The 19085-nt window shown below is 31.2% G+C and overlaps 3 protein-coding genes and 1 long non-coding RNA gene across 7 annotated transcripts; 2 read left to right on the top strand and 2 right to left on the bottom strand.

The window, feature by feature from the left end:
- The first annotated feature begins 310 nt into the window (after positions 1 to 310).
- LOC125585957 lies at positions 311 to 889 on the top strand. The gene has a single exon (XM_048755696.1). It carries the CDS (start codon positions 311 to 313, stop codon positions 887 to 889), a length of 579 nt encoding a protein of 192 aa, XP_048611653.1.
- Positions 890 to 2128: 1239 nt separating this feature from the next.
- Positions 2129 to 3543, bottom strand: LOC106394876. The gene is made up of 2 exons (XM_013835427.3): positions 3195 to 3543; positions 2129 to 3022 (listed from the first exon to the last, which is right to left on the bottom strand). The coding sequence occupies exons 1-2, from the start codon at positions 3252 to 3254 to the stop codon at positions 2408 to 2410; spliced, it is 675 nt and encodes a 224-aa protein (XP_013690881.2). The 5' UTR covers positions 3255 to 3543; the 3' UTR covers positions 2129 to 2407.
- A 3291-nt stretch (positions 3544 to 6834) lies between these two features.
- LOC106371644 lies at positions 6835 to 8901 on the bottom strand. Of its 4 annotated transcripts, none has more exons than XR_007322115.1 (6): positions 8458 to 8901; positions 8290 to 8358; positions 7917 to 8151; positions 7733 to 7832; positions 7347 to 7652; positions 6835 to 7259 (listed from the first exon to the last, which is right to left on the bottom strand). It is a non-coding gene; the product is annotated as an uncharacterized LOC106371644 (long non-coding RNA). The 4 variants fall into 4 exon arrangements; XR_001274615.3 differs by having other exon boundaries at positions 6860 to 7259; positions 7733 to 7809; positions 8458 to 8896; XR_002654676.2 differs by having other exon boundaries at positions 6860 to 7259; positions 7347 to 7809; positions 8615 to 8897.
- Positions 8902 to 14334: 5433 nt separating this feature from the next.
- LOC125585192 (glutathione S-transferase T3-like) lies at positions 14335 to 18865 on the top strand. Its single transcript, XM_048753792.1, has one exon. It carries the CDS (start codon positions 17835 to 17837, stop codon positions 18726 to 18728), a length of 894 nt encoding a protein of 297 aa, XP_048609749.1. The 5' UTR covers positions 14335 to 17834; the 3' UTR covers positions 18729 to 18865.
- Positions 18866 to 19085: the final 220 nt, after the last annotated feature.

Here is a 19085-nt window from a genome sequence, read left to right as displayed (position 1 = left end):
TTGCTAGAATGTTATTGTAAAAAGGATGTTCTCTTGATTTGAACTCAACACTTGGTACAATATTAAGACTTGCTATAATGTTATAGTAAAAAGGATATTAAGACTTCACAATATTAAGACTTCTCTTGCTTCCGATTGAAACCAAACGAATACACACATAATTTTAAGCGTAGGACTATTGATTATGTTAACATAAATTTGGAATTAAACTTTTGAACTTATACATAAAAATAACTTATACATAATTTGAGATTATACATAAAAATTAACTTATAGAAAAAAAAACTTAGACATTATTTTCTCAAGCAGGATGTCATCATCTTCATCCGATGAATTGGAAGAAAAATTAGACGAAGTTTTCGACGATATCTACGAAGATACATTCAACGAAATTCTCGAGGCCCAAACCAATAAGCAAAGGAAACATGCTTATATAGAACGAAACCGTGAAGCAGGACACAGCCATTTATCGAATGACTACTTCACCGAAAATCCGACATATGAGGCACATTTTTTCAGACGCCGTTTCCGTATGAATAAGGAATTATTCATGCGTATTGTCTATGGCCTCTCACAGAACGTTCAATTCTTTCAACAAAGAAGAGATGCTACCGGGAGGCTTGGTCTTTCTCCACTACAAAAATGTACGGCAGCAATTTGTATGCTTGCTTATGGTTATGCGGCTGACGCGGTAGACGAATATCTCCGACTTGGTGAGAGCACGACACTTTCCTGTTTACATCATTTCACTGACAGAATAATACAGTTATTTGGAGATGAGTATCTACGAAGACCCACAGCAGAGGATCTTCAGCGATTACTCGATATTGGAGAGACACGCGGGTTTTCTGGGATGGTTGGGAGCATTGACTGTATGCATTGGGAGTGAAAAAATTGCCCAACCTCTTGGAAAGGACAGTACGCACGTGGATCAGGCAAACCGACAATTGTCTTAGAGGCTGTAGCTTCACAAGATCTTTGGATATGGCACGCTTTTTTTGGTCCTCCAAGTACCTTAAACGATATTAATGTCCTTGATCGGTCTCCTGTTTTTGATGACATTATAGAAGGTAGTACGTGGTCAACGGACACAAGTATAAGTTCGCTTACTACCTCACAGACAGTATATATCCAAAATGGTCAACATTTATTCAATCTATCACACTTCCTCAAGGTCCTAAAGCAAACTTATTTGCTAAAGTTCAAGAACCAGCCCGAAAAGATGTGGAGCGGGCTTTTGGAGTATTGCAAGCTCGATTTGCGATTGTCAAAAACCTGGCTCTTACATGGGACAAAGAAAAGATAGCGAAGATTATGCGAGCATGTATCATACTACAGAATATGATAGTCGAAAATGAACGCAAAGAATATGCTCGTATCGACATATCGGAAGTTTGAAGAAGGAAACGTCACCAGAAGTTCACAGGTGGAAACCGAAACCGACAGGCCTACAAATCTCAATAACATATTTGTCAATCAGAATCAGAAAGATCTTCGGGATAGGCGTATACATGAACAATTGAAAAAAGATTTAATTGAGCATATTTGGAACAAATTTGGTGATGAAGATTAATAATTATTGTATCTTTGAGTTTAGTTATTGTATTTTTTTTTTCCATCATGCAATAAATAAAAAATAAATTTCAATTTTTTTTAAAAAAATGTTTTTTTATTCCTAAGGACTCCTAATTGGGGATCACCATTGGACACATTATTTTGACTAGACTTCTTAACTATTTAAAAAAAAAGAAAAAAAGAATTATTAAACTAATCCTAAGGACTCCTCCCACAAATCCACCATTGTGGATGCTCTTATTGCGATTTCATTCATAAACGTGTTCAGTGGTAAAGAAACATTTTTTTAGTTCATGTTGTTGGGGGTATTTTCGTATGGATGAGTACTGCTGCCTATGTCGCACCGAGATGGATACGGAGACGGATATGGGTACGGAAGCGGGGACGGGAACAACAAAACTAAAAATTTATGGGTACGTGTACGGCATAATCAACAAATATATGTATATATGTATATTTATATACTGAAAAATGAAAAATATCATTGTAAATCTTTGGTGCAAATACCTTTGTATAGTGAAAAGTTTATAAACTAAAACATTAGAAAGAAGGCTATAAATTCAAAATCTAGTTTAGACTTCTATTTTTTACTTTTTTCTTGGATGAAAAGAAAGGGAACAAGCTTAAGAAGGGAAAATATTAAAACAAACTGTTCAGAAACATTCCAAAATTAAATGTTTCCGACCCAGAAACGTCTCCGGTACGGATACGTCAATCCCTTTGACGTCCCCGTGCTTCATAGAGTCTGCTGCCATTTTCATTATCACTCTCATACAAAAATCAAACATATCATCATTACACACTTTGTCTATATAGTTTTATATTTATTTGTTTACTTTCTAATAACATGTTCTTCTCCTGATCTTTGATCAATATGTTTGATCCATTTCCTCTTGTTGTTGTTATCACTCTTCCCAGAGATTCTCGCTGCAGCCACATGAGCAATTTCTAGACCACCTGAAACCGGAAGAGTCACCGTTCTCACAACGTTCCGGTCACTAAAAACTTTTGTCCAACTGAAACATGACGTGCTTCTCCTGTAACCGCTTCTGCACACCACAACAGCTCCTCTGCTACCAAACGCAGCGTTTCTCAAAACGTTTGCTGCAAAATCCTTTTGATCCCAATCAATTACCAAGAAATCGATTCCTTGCAGCTTCTGCATCGTGCTCTCGGAGTTTCCTTCTTCTTCCTCGTTCATAATGATTGTTTCAGGCAAGGTGGAGCAAGATTGTTGTGTCATGGCTTGAAGATAAGCGGCTTCTGATATTGCGTTTGGTACAATACAAATGTGTCTTGCATTTGTGTGTTGACTCGCTACGTTTAAACCAACGCTAATGTCTATGGTTTCTCCTTCCGACCATGTTTCCACGATTAGAGTCGCGTTCCACCCCGCCGCCATAGCCGCTACTAGCTCCGCCGCTCCTGGCGTTCCAAGCTTCTCGCACTACACAAAGAAAATTAACCGAAAATCAACTTTAGAAATTGTAAACAAATGGCTAAAACGTGCAAAAATCAAACATCTTCACCTTGAAATCTCTAATGGTTTTTTAAAAAAGTGCAAAAATCAAATATTTCGGAAACTCAGAAACATGATGAACGGAAGATATGACTTTTACCGATTTAACGGTGTCGATGTAAGCCTTTGATGCTGTTTCCGGTGACCAAATAAGTTTCATCTTCTTCTTATTATTCTTTTTTCTTGTGTGTTTCTTTTAACTTTTTCGTTGGGTCACACAGAGTCTGGCGTAAAAACTACAAACAATGTCTGCTTTTATAATAACACAAGCTACGCTACATAAGAAAAGTCTTGTTTGGATACTTTTTTCGGCAACAAATGTTCCGCGTAACGGTCAGAGAATGCCCCTCATACTTCTTGTTTTATTTTGTTTATAGCCTATATATTCTTGAAATAGAAACTATCACCCTAAGCTTTCTTTTGTCTCCAGCAATCCTAAATAAGAAATCTAAACTAGTCTCCACTGAAACGTATTATATTATTTGATCAGATTACCATTTTAAAAACAAAATGTAATTCTGATATTTTTATTAATAATTACATTCGATCAAATTTAATCTTTTCAAGTTTTACAAAAATTATTTTACTATATGTTGGGTATGGGCTTGACCCTCCCAAAAGGCCCACAAAACAATTATCCAGACACATGATCACAACAAAGAAAGTCGGTTCGTCGACTCGCGAGCCGGTGATCGACTCGGCTTTAGACTGCTTTTGATCGGCGATACAACCAACTGAAAGTCGTCGGTTCGATGACTCGAGTCAGCGGCCCGACACTTTGGCCCAACCGCTCGAGGAGGCCCGTCAGGACAGATCACATTAGGTTAACGAGCATGTGTCTATAAAAGGAAGAGAAAAGACAACAAGGAGGGGATCCGCAAATTACTACACTCACTTTCGGCTAGATCTAGGGTTTAATATCTTACTTCTCGCCGACTTGTACGGTCCGACGAACCAGCTTTCGCCGGACTAATTCCTTTGTTCACTCCCCTTTTGTAACACTGTTTCGACTCATTGATCTAATAAAACATGTCTTTGTCTTGACCCACCGACGAGAACTCGTCCTTTCTCTTTACCAGTCTCGGTTCAAATATTATATATAATATGAAAATGTAAAACATTTTAAATGCAATGGCAAAGTATGACTAAGTACTAAATCATTTTATGTTAGTTTCTTATTTAGTTTTTGAAAACTCTATTTTCATTATTCGATTATTTTACTATTCAGTTATATCTTCAAAATATTTTTAAATAATGTTCTTTTATAAATAAGAATCCAAAGTCAAAGTTCTCTAATCTCTTCAGTAAAAAAAAAGTTCTCTAATCTCTAAATTTACAGTTGCAAGAGAAATTACAACTTCAATAATAAAGAACAAATGTCAACTACAATCGGCCTCGGTCCTCAACTAACAAAAAACGGCATTCTGCAATTGTGACTTTTGAGTATCGACTAGTAACATCCAAAAATTTTGATATGAAATGGCAGATAACATATGGGTTGAATAGTTCTCAAAAAAAAAGAAAAAGAAAACATATGGGTTGAATCCGTAAGAGACCATAAAACGTGGGGTCTATGATTAATTTGTACTTGAGATGATTTATTCTCTTTCTTTTCTTGAAGATATGTTGTGTTATTACATCGTTGACATTAAACATTTTGTCCAGGAGAATCCAACGTGTGAGAGTTTTGGATTTGGATTGTAACGAAATTAGACTAATAATCTCTGGTTAGTAGTCAGAACCGACTTAAAATTATTATATTTAATAAAACAATCTTAGAAATTTTCATTGCTTTGGTATAATAATAGCTACTAACTATCCTTAATTGCATTGACTCGGTACTATGTATATTAGTATTTCTAAGATGTATTCCATGTACTATACAGGTTGGTGGTGTTTATCCCTTTTATAAAAACTAGGGGTTTTCCGGGCTACGCCCGGATTTTTCCTATAATATTAGTTTAATTTTTATATTTATATTTAAAAACGAACAAATATGATATACACTGAAACTTGTTATAGAATTATAAACATAAATACAAATTTAAAACTATTTGAAATAATTTATTGTGTTTTATTGGTGTTTTATGTTGGATATTAGTAAGATTATTAAAAAGTTTAACTAAATTATAAGTTAAGATATATATATATATATATTCTTTATCTTGGTTATTTCTTTTTATGTAAAACAATTGTACAGCTTATAATTAGTACTGTATAAATTTTGATTGGTTTTAAAATTATTAAGTTTCATTTTTGTACTTGTCTTTAAAAGAAAGTACCACCGATTTGTATACCGTTTCTTTATTTGTTGTCTTCAATTTATCGTTTTAACCAAAACAATTTTGTCAACCTTCTTAACCAAAATTTAAATTAACATTTATTGTTGCTATTTAATTTCTTTGTTTTTTTTTAAAGTTTGTTTGTGATAGAAAGAAAATTTTGCTTCATGATTTGAAATATTTTTAGTTGTAAATTTATAGAAGGTTTACTTTCTTACCGTTGTTGATGTAATATTAATTTAACAGTTTCTTGTTTTAATTATTTAATTAATCAGATTTTTTGGAAAAAATTTTGAATATTAATACTATTATTTTTCTGTTTGCTGGGTAGTGTTTGTGTGCTCGGTCATCCCTTTATGCAAGGCTGAGATACTTGCTCAAACATGGTCTTGAATGACCTTTCGAAAACAGGTATGAGTGAGGACTTCAAACCTAACTTAAAAGCTTTCTGAAATTTATAAATGGTAGATATATACAAAAATTACCACTGTCTGAGGTCTGGAATTAGGTTTTAAATCAAAAATTCTAAAGAACTCTTAACTTAAATTTGATTTAACACATTGCAAGACATTTTGTGTGTTTCTGAAAATAATTTATATACAAAAACGGTTTAAGAATTCTAACTCCTACGGTTTGATCATGCCCTACAATCTGAGTTGCAAACCTACAAACTGCATTATTTTTATTCTCGTATTTGCCTCACTTCTTCTTTTGTGTGTCATGACCTTTTTTTTAGGTTCCATGACCTTTGTCTATGATGCTTTGATAGTATTGTGTACAAACTCAATATTAAATTTTACTTTAGTTATACACATTCTAAGTTATTATCCAGGCTACACATGTTTATATTAATAATTTGTTTATAATAATTTTAAAATTATCAAAATAGAAGATCGTTTTTAAAATTGTAACCTTATAATTAACTACCATTTTCTATTTTTGGATATAAATACACATAAATTGTGTTTTAAATGTACTTTTCATATGTAATACACATTATGTAAATATTTTTTTTGTATATGTAATCTTATGATATAATATTTTATAATCACATTTAATATGAGTAACATATACTAATTATTGAATAAAATTAAATTGCATCTTTTTCCCCAAAAAAATTACTGTTTAAATAAAATATGTTCTATAAATATTGAATAATTTGAACACTAATTGTTTTTGTTACAGGATATTATTATTAGCATATTGTTTACAGTTCCATAATCTTAATATATGACTGCTGCTACTGATGTTTAGAAGGACTATGCTTTTGATTTCAAATTGCAAAATTCTTGATCCATTGGTTATAACAAATTTGGTTTAGTGTCCTAAACTTTTGAGAGTTCCAAATTTGGTTTAGTGTCCTAAACTTTTGAGAGTTCCAAAGATGTGGACGTGGACACTCTAGATGCTATAGCTCAATCCCTTTTCTATATTGGGATTATTATCGAGCAGAGTAGCTAACATTAAACTCTCGAGCTTCCAATTGTACTTAAACTCTTAATTTGCACATGATTATAAGAATAAGATCATCAAGAGTAGAATCGAAGGAGTATAAGCAGCATAAGATTGTGTAGACCATATAAACACAGCACCCATGTGACCTGAGATAAAGGAACATAGACGACAACGGGCTCACCAAGTTCCTTAAGTGGCACATGCCTTAATTTTTTTTTATCAGCACCATTAACATCAGTCGGTAAATCTACGTTGAAGTTTGCATCCTCTTGTCTTCTACTATCAGGAAGAATTGTTCACGTATATGATGGAAGAATGGCTGTTTAGAGTAGATTTCTGACAATATATTTTAGAAACTCTCAGGAGCTAACCTTCTGGTAAGCTTTGACCATAACTTCTCTCACTTCTTTCAAGGGTTTTACTTGATTCTGCAGAGACCAGACCACAGTCACATCATATACATAAAGTGATTATTACATAATTATTAAAAATGATATTTACTCATGCAACTGCACCTGTATATCAGTAATAGCACGATTAGCTTGAAGCTGAAAGAAAGAATTGCTGAGAAGATTCTTAATATTACCATTTTCACTCCACAACTGATTTAGAAGCATGTTATTATAGCTCAAATGGAAGACCCTTAAGAATATAAGAAACAAAACAGTCTAGGTCGATCAGTGGGCTAATCATTTTACATCTTATGGATATAATATATACTATCAGATACTTACTAATGAACATAAACAAAAAAAATTATCACTTCCTTTGAGAATCGTAGCAACAGTGGGTTCCACCTTCTCATTATCAGGATTATAATACTACACAAACAAATTGAGAGTCATTTTTTCTACAATTTTGATAGAATAAGCAAAACGTGTTTTGGACAGGAAGCTAAAACCTTCGTTCTCAAAAATGAGATGTGGCTTTTAGCCTTGCCTCAATCTTGTTCCACTTTTGAAGAACCCCGCGAGCACCCTGTTAATTTGTATTGAGAAAAGCTATTGAGCCAACCAATCCAAACAAAAGTCAGAGAAAAAGAGTTGCATAAAGAGCAAGAAAGTGTTTGTGAATGTACTACTTACACTTTCTTCGATGATGACAGAGCCTTTTAAGTTTTTTTTTCCTCGAGAAAGGGACGGCTCTGCATAAATATCCATGCTTCTGTAGCACAAAGCTGCTTGAAGTGTTTCATGATCATATGGTGAGATATGACGCTAAGCCGAGGGAAACCACATAGCAGCGCAAGCTGGAACACATCAAGTACATTCTCAGTGTTACGCAAACCATGTTGTAAAAGACATCCACAGAGCATTTCAGCTGACGAACCACGTACGCGTCACGAAGGCAGCAAATTCATCAAAAAAAAAGTCAGCTTTAATCTTTACTAAGAGAATGTTAGAAGAAGTGAAGCAATATTTTGTACTAAGAGTAATGGAAACAAATAAAAACGCATACCACAGATTGATTGAGACTGTATGCAACTTGCCATGTCTTTTGGCTTACTTTTGATATCACAGTCGATCCCTGTTAATTTAAAAACATAAAAGAGACAGATTTAGTTTGTATTCGGTTAATTAAAGATCTGAACTACCCAACGAATAAGTTTTATAAGTAGGGCTTTACAATAGTATTTGCACGAATTTTTAAAGACGAAGATAGCAATAGGAATTTGAAGAGGTATTCTAGAGGCTGTACGAACTTGAATAAGGGATGAAGAAGGTGGGTTAAGCTGAAATTAAGATATGAATAAATAAAGGATTGGATGATTGAGAGTAAATACTTAATAGTTATAACTTCAACGAAACAGAGAGTTGCAGAAATCAATCGGCAATACCATGGAGAAGTGGAAGAGGCAAAACGATATCGACGGTCATTGGGTGAAGAAAGAGAGTTGGGCTTATGGCTACAACAAAATATTAACAGGCCATAGCCCGTGTAAATTTTATGCTGCGTAAAGGAATGTATATGTGGCAAATAAAAGCTTTTTCATTGGCCTGAATAAAAAATCTGACGTGGCACGCTGTATGCTCTGCGTATTCGGCTTTTAGTAGTGTTAGATATTTGTTTTATATGAAAGGTTTTAGTTAATTAGATTAACTTAATGATAGATTTCCACCACCCACGTCCTTTGTTAAACCAGGATCAGACCGATTCTTCCGTCGCTGGTTTTGGATTTAGTCGGCAACTCATTTTGGACATTTATTTTGCCAAAGAATCAACAAATTTGATCCCATTCATACACAAACTTACAAACCGGTTAGGTCAGCTTCCAGTATATATTTTTAAGTTCTTGCCGCCACAAAATAGATATAAGTTCATTAAAAGAAAAAATCTGTTGGACCAGAATCAAATATTGGAATACAATAGCTTCCTGTCGTTGCATGCATTATCAACAATCAATTAACGAATTTAACAAAAAATAACGTTAATTTAGCTTAAAAAAAAAAAAAAAACGTTAACAACCAGTTTAAGATTTACATAAAAAGCTACGAATATGAAATTCTGATCAAAGTAGAGAAGATATCTTAAAATAAGAAATAAATAAGTTAGCCTTCAAAATATATAAGCAACGTGATGTTATAATATAGTGTTATGTGATATACGTGCTCATATTACAAACACACAGGTAACTAAAAGCAGCTGTTTTGCTTGGTCATACAGTGTTGATGTAATATATTGCTTTCTCACTAAAGGCGGTGTTAATGTTTTTTGTTTGGTGGATTTTTTAATATTTTCTGACGTAGATTAATTGATCGATATCATTTTTTTACGTGTCGCACTCAAATTAATTTTCACGTCAATTATGTTGGTAGTCTTAATAAATTAAACTTATTATGTTGTTGCCATTATCAAAATTTCTAATTTAGTTTCTATAAATATTTTTTTTCTAAAAATAACAAAAAATGAAGATATGTATATTTCTTTCTAAAAGCTACTTGGAATGTTCTTTATGAACCATTCTTACAATATTATTTTTCAAAAAATCATTAATATATGTATACTGGATTAATAGAGATTAGTTTAATAAATAATTACATTTACAACTATTGTCAATTTTAAACATATATATATATATATATATATATGTATATAATCAATTATGCATAAACAAATATAATTTTTATTTATATTTCTAACAATTAAGGTATTTTTATTTACAAAATATTTACGGATCATGAATATTTACTATTTCATTTTCAAAATAAAAGTTACTAATTATTTAATTTTAAATTGAGAGAATCAATATTTTTAATTTCTTAATTTTTCTTCTAATGTTTTTTTTAGACATCATATCTCAAATTACATATAATTTTATCAAATATTAACAAATCTAATATAAATAACAAATTATTGATATTTTAGCATAATTAGAACCAAGAAAAACAGTTAGTTCAATTTAATTGAATATGTTTTAAAGTGAATAATCAAATTGGTCTCAAATTTTATACCTAAACTGCTAAAATTATATGTCAAACTAAGTTAACAATATAATTAAAAATTATTTTTAACTTTCATATATATATATATTATAAACCATTTTAAGTTTTTAAAATCAGTGAGAGTAAAAAGTTAAACAATTATTATGATTTATTTATTTATACATATAATATATATATATATATATATATATATGTGTGTGTGTGTGTGTGTGTGTGTGTGTATTTTTTTTTTGAACAATGTGTGTGTGTGTATTTATATTTAGAATATCCCTGATTATATTGGTTAGTGAAACTCTAATTAGATTAACACTTTTTATTTTTCTACTTCTTCTTCTAATAACATATGTATTAAATTATAAAGATTGTTATAAAATATATTTACAAATTACTATAATGAATAAAACTAAATATAATTAAATATGATCGTGTTTCCTACATTTAAAACAAATTAAATTATGATTTAGTTGAAAAATATATATAATTTAATATACAGAAAAGAAAAATTGAAATGATATAAACTGTATTGAAATCACATATTTAATTGTGATAATAACTAATTTTTTTAAATATAATAGTATATTTAATTTTCACACACACATATATATATATATATATATATATATATATATAAGAAAATGATCTAAAATGGAAACAACACAATCACTAATTATACTTTGATTATTATGTAAATATTTATATTTGTGCACGAGCACGGAAGAATCACCTAGTCTAACATTAAGAGTCGAGTAATTCAGATTAATATATAGCACTTCAAGTATGCAAAATTATACTTCAACTTTAACCAAGTTCAATTTTTTTTTTGCCAACAAAGCTAAACTAATTAGAAAAAAGACACCAATTTAGAAACCTACAACCAATTTGAGTCAACAATGGGTTTTCATTAATTTCATGATAAGATATTTGCATTCATGATCTGATTTCCCGAGAAATTTCTAACGCCTAGCTTATTCTCGTATAGTTTACATCGTCTTGATTTACTGCTTAATATAGTTGCATTTTAAAACCTATATCACTGTGTATTCTATCTTGGTTCAAACTAAGAATTGAAGTGTGTATATGTTCCTTATGGATTCTATCCCTCATTTCTACTGCATACTTTATTATGCAATTGCATTTAGTTTATCACAATGAATGGAACCGGCAACAATACAAGCAGTTGAAAATAATATGAGAATGGTAACATATATAGTAACCATTAAAGAACATATGTTTGAATAAAGGCATGTATAATAAAATTTTGAAATACAAATAATATATTTATATTTTACAAATTAAAATTATTTATGCTAATATAATATAAAAAAAGTATTCCATTTAGTATAAAATTATATATTTGAAAAATTCTGCAAATTATCTCGTATTTTTGTTGGCGCAAAAGAGTACAAATTGTTTTGGTACTTCTCGTTTAAAAAAAATTAAAAAAATTATAATATTTATCATAATTCAAAAATAAATTTATAAATTATTTGATAAATAAATTTATTTTAGCATAATTAGTTTTAATATAAAAATACTCATTTAAACCTTAATTCTATATATTATATAGATATATAAGTGGATATATATATATATATATATATATTTTTTTTTTTGATAATCAAAAAGAATAAAATAATTTTATCCACAATTCTAACCACATCAATTTAGTTTATTTTAAATAATAGATGTGTTTCAAGCAGAAATCAGTCTTGGACTTCATTTTTATCTTCTTTTGTTTACTTAGTTATAATAAAAGTAAAAGCAACAAAATAAATAGTTGAATGGTGACAAATTTCTGTTCCGCAGTTTGTTTAGGTATGTGTTTGCGTTCCACTAATAACATTCAAAGACATAATCTACTATTTCTGTTTAGGTGTGTGTTCATGTAAACACACCAAACTAAGGGTAGTGTCCTCCAGCAAAGAGAAAGTCGTGTCGTCGAAAATTGGCTTTATTGGGTCTGAGTACTTGATCTGAGCTGAAGCAAAAACACTGCATGGCCAAGTATGGGAAACAGCTTGTGTGGTGTAAGCGATGTTGTTTAAGTCTGTCGCGTACAAGATCTTATCCACGTCGTTGTTGAGCCTAAGGCTTAACTTAATTTTTTAGTAAATTATTCTATAAATTAACATGATTTTAGTAAACTATTCTATAAATTTCACCTAAAATTGTGAGATTTGATTTTTTTTTTCTTTTACTAAGATTTTACCAAACACTCTATAATCACTATAAAATTTTTAAGGTCTCAACTTAAAATATTTTCAGTAACATTGGATATCAAAGTGATTTATGAAATAACAAATTCAATAACATTAGATTTCAAATGAGTTTTAACATTCAAGTTTGAATAACAGTAAATTTATTGTTTTAATACAAATCAACTCAATTCTTAGTTAAATACACCCTCCTAAGATGTGTATGTATGTGTGAACACTGCAAAATGAAAATGGCTACGCCTTTCAATTACAAACACGACTCACATTACGTGCATGTCAATGTCTTCATATCTGGCATGAGCACACTGCTGAATTGGTAAATCGAGTGATTCGTCATATAATTCGATTCAGATTTAAGCAAAAAAAAAGAACATTAATTTAAAATTTAAAATTTGGAAACTAAAAAAAATCTCAAAATGTCACAAATTACATGTGACCTGTAATGATTGAACCGGTGGGTGACCATTATCTATAATAATTTTAAAATATTTAATGTTAAAAAAAACTAGAAGAAGAAAGAATATTTTTTTTGGTTTGTCAATGTTTGATATTGATGATAAGAAATCACTAAGGCACTTAAAGAAAATTAAAAAAAAAACTATAACTAAAAGAAAATTGGTGTAATTAGTTTTTTTTTGTTGGACATTTATTTTGGATTGGATGTTATATTTATAATTATTATTTATTTTTAAATATGTATATACATGTTAACTTATGTTGTGTTTTTTTAATCATAATTTGTTATGAATAATTTCTTTAAATTGCTCTTTTGATATTATATATGTCAAACAAATGGAATTGTATATTAGAATTTATCAATTTGTTTACTCGTGATTCAACCATGGTCAATTTAATAACCCAATGAAACATGCTCAAACTTGGTAAGCAACATCTTGAGAAAAATAACTTTTGGCTAATTTAACCTTGATTTCTTTTACTATTATCAAAGTCAATTCACCTTGTGAATGATTTTTATGATCGTTTCATCCGTTTTCGTGGATTTCACTTATCATGCCGTATTTTTTTTTTGATAATCCAGGTATCCGGTCAATGAAATATATCCATTTTAAGATTTTTTTAAAATATGTATATTACTGGACTGTTTAAAAAAAAACAAATTAACACAATTAACCCCACACACACACACATATATATATATATATATACTATTTTAACTTACAGTTTTTATTTTCTGATTTTAAGCTATTTTCATGTTTTCTAAATGTACATATTCTTAAATATGAAAATTAGCCAATACATTAGAATTCTGATGTAGTATGCTTACAATTAATTGCTTAATAGACTTCAATGTTTATTAGACTATTAAAATATGATGTTAAATTATAATTTTTATGTCTTTCATGATTTTATCTTTATTTTGTAGGCATTTTCATCCATGATTTTAACTACCCCTCCTAAAAATATAAGATTTAAATCTATTAGTTATTAAATATGTAATTTTATGTTTTTATTCAAATAAAATGATAGATTCAAACTCTATGTGTTTGATTTGCTATTATGTTATCTTATAAATTCTATTTTTAAAGTTTTTTTTTCAGATTGAAGCTATTTTGATGTTTTTAAAATGTACAGATTTTCCAGATTTGAAAATTATTTGATATAATAGACTTCTACTTCAAAATTAAGGCTAGTATAATTCATACTAAACCATAATTTTAAGCTGACTTCATCAGAAGTCTACAAAATATAATTTTGAATTCTCTGTCTTATGTACTTTCATAAATTTTATCTTATTTTGATGGTATACTCTTCCTTGGCTTTCATCTCTCCCTCCCAAAAATGTAGTATTTAGATCTACAGATTTTAGATGTGTTTTTTTTCTGTTTATACTTAAATAATGTTAGATTCAAACTCTTTTGTTTGCTTTGTAATATTTTAGTTCAAAATATTTTTTTTTTTAAGTTTGTTTAAGATTTAAAGCTATTTTCAAATTTTTTTTTTTAAAATGTACATATTTTAAAAATATGAAAATGATTCATATAATAAACTTTTGATGAAGTCTACTTAAAAGTTAAGGCATAAATGTGGTTTCTAAAAATGAAGTATATTAAACCATAAATTTTAAGCAGGCTTCAAATGAAATTTACAAAATGTGATTTTAAATCTTATATCTTTTTTATAATTTTAATATTTTATTAACATAAATTTATTGTTTTTCAGATCTTATTTGTTGACATCATTAGAAGACTTCATTAGTAGACTTCACTTGAGCCATCAAGATTATGAATAATCAAATAAAATCTAGAAGAGTTTTATAAAATTCTTTGTAATAAATTATCATCATAAAGTATTTGTTTGTAAATTAATATTTTGATGCATAATCCTTAAACATAATATTCATTTTAGTTGTGTTTCAATTGTATGATATTATCATTTTTTGTTAGCTATCAAAATTATCACAACATACTTTAATCAACCAAAATATTGAATCCACCATGATTGTAATACACAAATATATCAAACTCACTTATATGTGTGTGTATGTGTATGTGAAGATATGATGAAAGTGAAACAAAAATAAAATTAGAAATATTTAATATTCCATAACTTTAAATAAAAACATAATAATTGAAAATAATTACCAAATCAAAAATATTTGGGACTACTATTGTTTTTGCCAATTGACCAATGTTAATATATAAACCAATTAAGTATTAAGGCACAAAATATAAAACATGGCATATTAATACCAAATCAGTATTCATGAATAGTGAATGTGGAATAATATATATGAAAAGAAATAATATGAATGACCAAAATTGTTTTTTTTTCAAGTTATTTCTATAAATTTTATAATAACATATAGAAAATATGTATAATGGAAACAAAATAAATGCAAACAAAAAGTATAATGATTTTGGTTTCCAAACAGACAATTAAAAGTTTGGAATTAATCATGAAATGTCATTTATGTAAACGCTAAGAATCAAAATCAATCAAATTATGCTTTGAATTTGGCCGAACCGGGTTTGGTGACTAACCCAAGTAGCCGGTTTTGCCTTTTCGAGGGTTTTGGCAGTTTAATTCAAATCCGAGTTTTAGTTCAATCCAGACTTGATTTGATAAACGGTTCATGGTTGAACCAGTCTGTCCGGTTTTCAAAACATTCGTAGATGCACTTTTCAAAAAAAAAATTAAACAATAATGACATTTAAAAAATATATATTTAAAATTAATGATTATATTGAAAATAAATAGCAAAATATAGTTGACGATAACTTTAAATTTCAGGTCATTTTAGAAAACTCTCTGCTTTTAAACTACAATAAATTAGAGCATGATTAATGGAAGGTTCTTAAAGTGGAGTTCTTAACGGAATATATTTAAAAGCCGGTTATAAGTTTTTTTAGTTAAAAGGTAAGAGACAGTTTCTTATATTCTGTTAAGAACTTCACTCTAAGAACCCACCGTTAATCAAATGAAATTTAGTTTCCACATGAAAGAATGCTTATTCAATGGATTTCGATTATTTTATAGTAGACCACACAATACGTCTCAGATCTAACTGATAGTAGTCTCTTCTCATTTACACTAAGATACTGTCCACACAAGAAAAACAGTGTAGCTTCGTATATACTATATAGTACAGAGAAGCTCCTTCAATATCCCTTAACGCTAAACGTGCTACATGATACATTGATTCAGGTCGTTTTAATGCAAAGGATCGTCAACTTTTTTCTCATATTCTTTTTGATTTGTAATTCTCCGGTTTTATGTTTCTATGTAAACAAATTAGAAACTAGAAAGAACTGATAATGTGTATTTTCCATTTACAATCTCCAATATGGCGATCATATCCTTCTTGTCATTACACTTGTCACGACAGGAAGAAGTGGGGCATACCAATTTTTCAAGATCTACTCCAACTTGAAAATATCTCTTACATGGTAGGTTTAAGAAGTGGTTTGAGTAGTTTTCACATGTTTTCCATCTTTTTATTTTTATTTTCTTTGAATAATGCCCTTAGACCAACTCCATCAACGGGTTCTAATAGGGTTCTATACCCAAAACTCAAAAAAAATTAAATCAAAAAGGCCCAAAATTAGTAGAACCGGTGCTATATTTGGGCTTTGTAGAAGTGGTTAGAGTCGCATACGTGGCAGTCCCTTATTGGACCGAGCATGTATTGTCTCTTTCTCTCCTGTGTTGGGGTTGCGATGAAACCGAAGAATTTTCTTCTCTCTCGGTGTCTCCGTCGTCGCTCTCACGCGATCTTCTCTCTCGCCCACTCCGTCGTCTCTGTCGGCTCTCTCTGGCCTCGCCGTCTCTCTCCGTCCGTCGTCTCTCTCCGTCCGTCGTCTCTCTCTGTCCGTCGTCTCTCTCCGTCTGTCGTCTCTCTCCGTCCATCGTCGCTCTCGCGCCGTCGTCTCTGTCGATCCATCTTCTCTGTCTATCCATCTTCTCCGTCGTCACTCTCGCTCCGTCGTCGATGTCGGTCCATCTTCTCCGTCGTCTCTCTCGGTCCGGCGTCTCTCTCGATGCATGCGTCGTCTGTCTCCCTCTGTCTTCTCTCTCGATTCCGAGTGTAAGTTTTTCTTTTTGTTCATAAAAATTCTATTTTGCATTATCGGTTTTTGTGAAATTGTTGTGATCTCATCGTTTTGTCGAGAAAGGTGGAATCGTTTTGAGATGTGTTTGACAATCTTAGATGAGGTTCATGTTTTAGAATCTTGTTTGTGTTCGATCCTTGTTTATGTTGTTGAGATTAATGAATGTGAATCTTGTTTGTGTTCGATCCATGTTTTAGAATCTTGTTTGCTTCTGTTTTCTCAATATTGATTCATGATTTATAGATATTGCGTCTGTTTTCTTACACATTTTACTTTGTTCTGTCTTTGTTGGTTGTGTAAGGATTGGTGTTGTGTGGAAGAGGCAATGGAACCCACACGAGTCTCTAAGAGACGGATTCAACTTCATCAAAGCAAGAGGTTAGTACACTTTTCTTTTAAGTAGATGTTAGATATATATTAGGTAGAATTAAATGGAGTTCAGTGTATGCTGGTATCTGGTAGTTGCGTGTTTAGATATTGACTAGCATGAAGTGATTTACATTTAGTTTTGTTGGTTGAATTTCAATGCAATGCTTTGTTAGATAGGTTTATCAATTAAATGGACTTTAGTCTGATGGTATTTGTTAGTTGCGTTGATGTTATTAATGCAATGCTCTGTTTGGTGGTTGTGCCATTAAAATCTCTTAACTTAAACTTCCCTTTAAAATCTATCTAACTTGTTTCAACAAGTTAATGCGTATCTCCTTCTTCGTATCTCCTTAATTCCTTCTTCGTATCTCCTTCTTTTTTGTATCTTCTCCTTCTTCTTCGCCATGGATCCTTTTAGCACACCTTGTAGCTTTCAAAACCTCTTAAACAGACAACAACCAAACACCTCCTTCTCCTTTGTCACTCCTAGTATAGAGCTTCCATCGGATGCCTCTGTGTTTGGTACACAGTGGGCTGAAGATGCAAACGAAGAAGAACACATTGTCTCTCACCGTAAAGAAAGAAGGAAGTGGTCACCAACTGAAGATCTCGTGCTCATCAGTGCTTGGCTGAATACCTCCAAGGATCCTGTCGTGGGGAATGAGCAGAAGGCAATAGCTTTTTGGAAACGGATTGCGGCCTATGTTGCATCTAGTCCAAAGCTTTCTGCTTTGCAGAAGAGAGAGCCAGCTAACTGTAAGCAAAGGTGGGGGAAGATCAACGACGGTCTATGTAAGTTTATTGGGTGTTATGAAGCTGCAACAAAAGCTAGATCCAATGGGATGAATGAGGATGATGTTTTGAAGATGGCGCATGAGATATTCTTCAATGACTACAAGGTCAAGTTTACGCTCGAGCATGCGTGGTTGGAGCTTCGCCATGATCAGAAATGGTGTGGAGCTTCATGTACTAAAGACAAAGTGGTCTCAAAAAGAAGGAACCTAGATGACCAATCTGCCCAATCATCAACCTCTGTGGCAGGAGAGGATGATCAAGGCTCACGGCCTGTTGGTGTTAAAGCAGCGAAGGCAAAAGCTAAAAGGTCTGTGAGGAAGGTGACGTTGGAAGAGGAAGGAAGGGAGTTTAAGAGCATTTGGGAGATTAAGCAGAAGGACTTTGAGTTCAAGGACAAGTTGAACAAGCAGAAATTGCTTGACAGCCTCATTGCTAAGAAAGAGCCATTAGATGAACTAGAACTTGCTTTGAAAAACAAGCTTATTAATGACATGTTGGCTTAGTTTCAGTGTCTAGCTATGCGTCTCTAGATTCAGTGTCTGATTATGCCTCTCTTTACGCTTTTGGTTTGTGTCTGCGTCTGTAACTTTGTGGTCTTCGTGTTCAATCATAATATCATCACTTTGTGTTCAATCTTTAACTTTGTGGTCTTTGTTGGTGCTTGTGTTCAATCATAACTTTGGGGTCTTTGTTGGTTTGTATTTTCTTGGCTACTTGCGCTTGGAACATGACTAATTGCTGTCTATTTTTTTACAGGTGAAACATGACTAATTGCTGCCAAGACTTGTATCTCGTGACATAAGAAGCCAAGACCTGTGTCGCGTGACTTGTAACACAAGAAGCCAAGACACAAGAAGCCA

The sequence above is a fragment of the Brassica napus genome, chromosome C4 (assembly GCF_020379485.1).
Source record: "Brassica napus cultivar Da-Ae chromosome C4, Da-Ae, whole genome shotgun sequence".
NCBI lineage: Eukaryota > Viridiplantae > Streptophyta > Magnoliopsida > Brassicales > Brassicaceae > Brassica > Brassica napus.
Note: the sequence above shows the minus strand (reverse complement) of the source record. Positions and strands in the feature narration are given on the sequence as shown.

Excerpts from the sequence above, each read along its gene's own strand:
- LOC125585192 (XM_048753792.1), top strand. The coding sequence starts at position 17,835 with ATGGATCCTTTTAGCACACCTTGTAGCTTTCAAAACCTCTTAAACAGA.
- LOC125585957 (XM_048755696.1), top strand. The coding sequence starts at position 311 with ATGTCATCATCTTCATCCGATGAATTGGAAGAAAAATTAGACGAAGTT.
- LOC106394876 (XM_013835427.3), bottom strand. The coding sequence starts at position 3,254 with ATGAAACTTATTTGGTCACCGGAAACAGCATCAAAGGCTTACATCGAC. Across the intron at positions 3,023-3,194 it reads ACATCGACACCGTTAAATCG|TGCGAGAAGCTTGGAACGCC; the intron begins GTAAAAGTCATA and ends TTCTTTGTGTAG.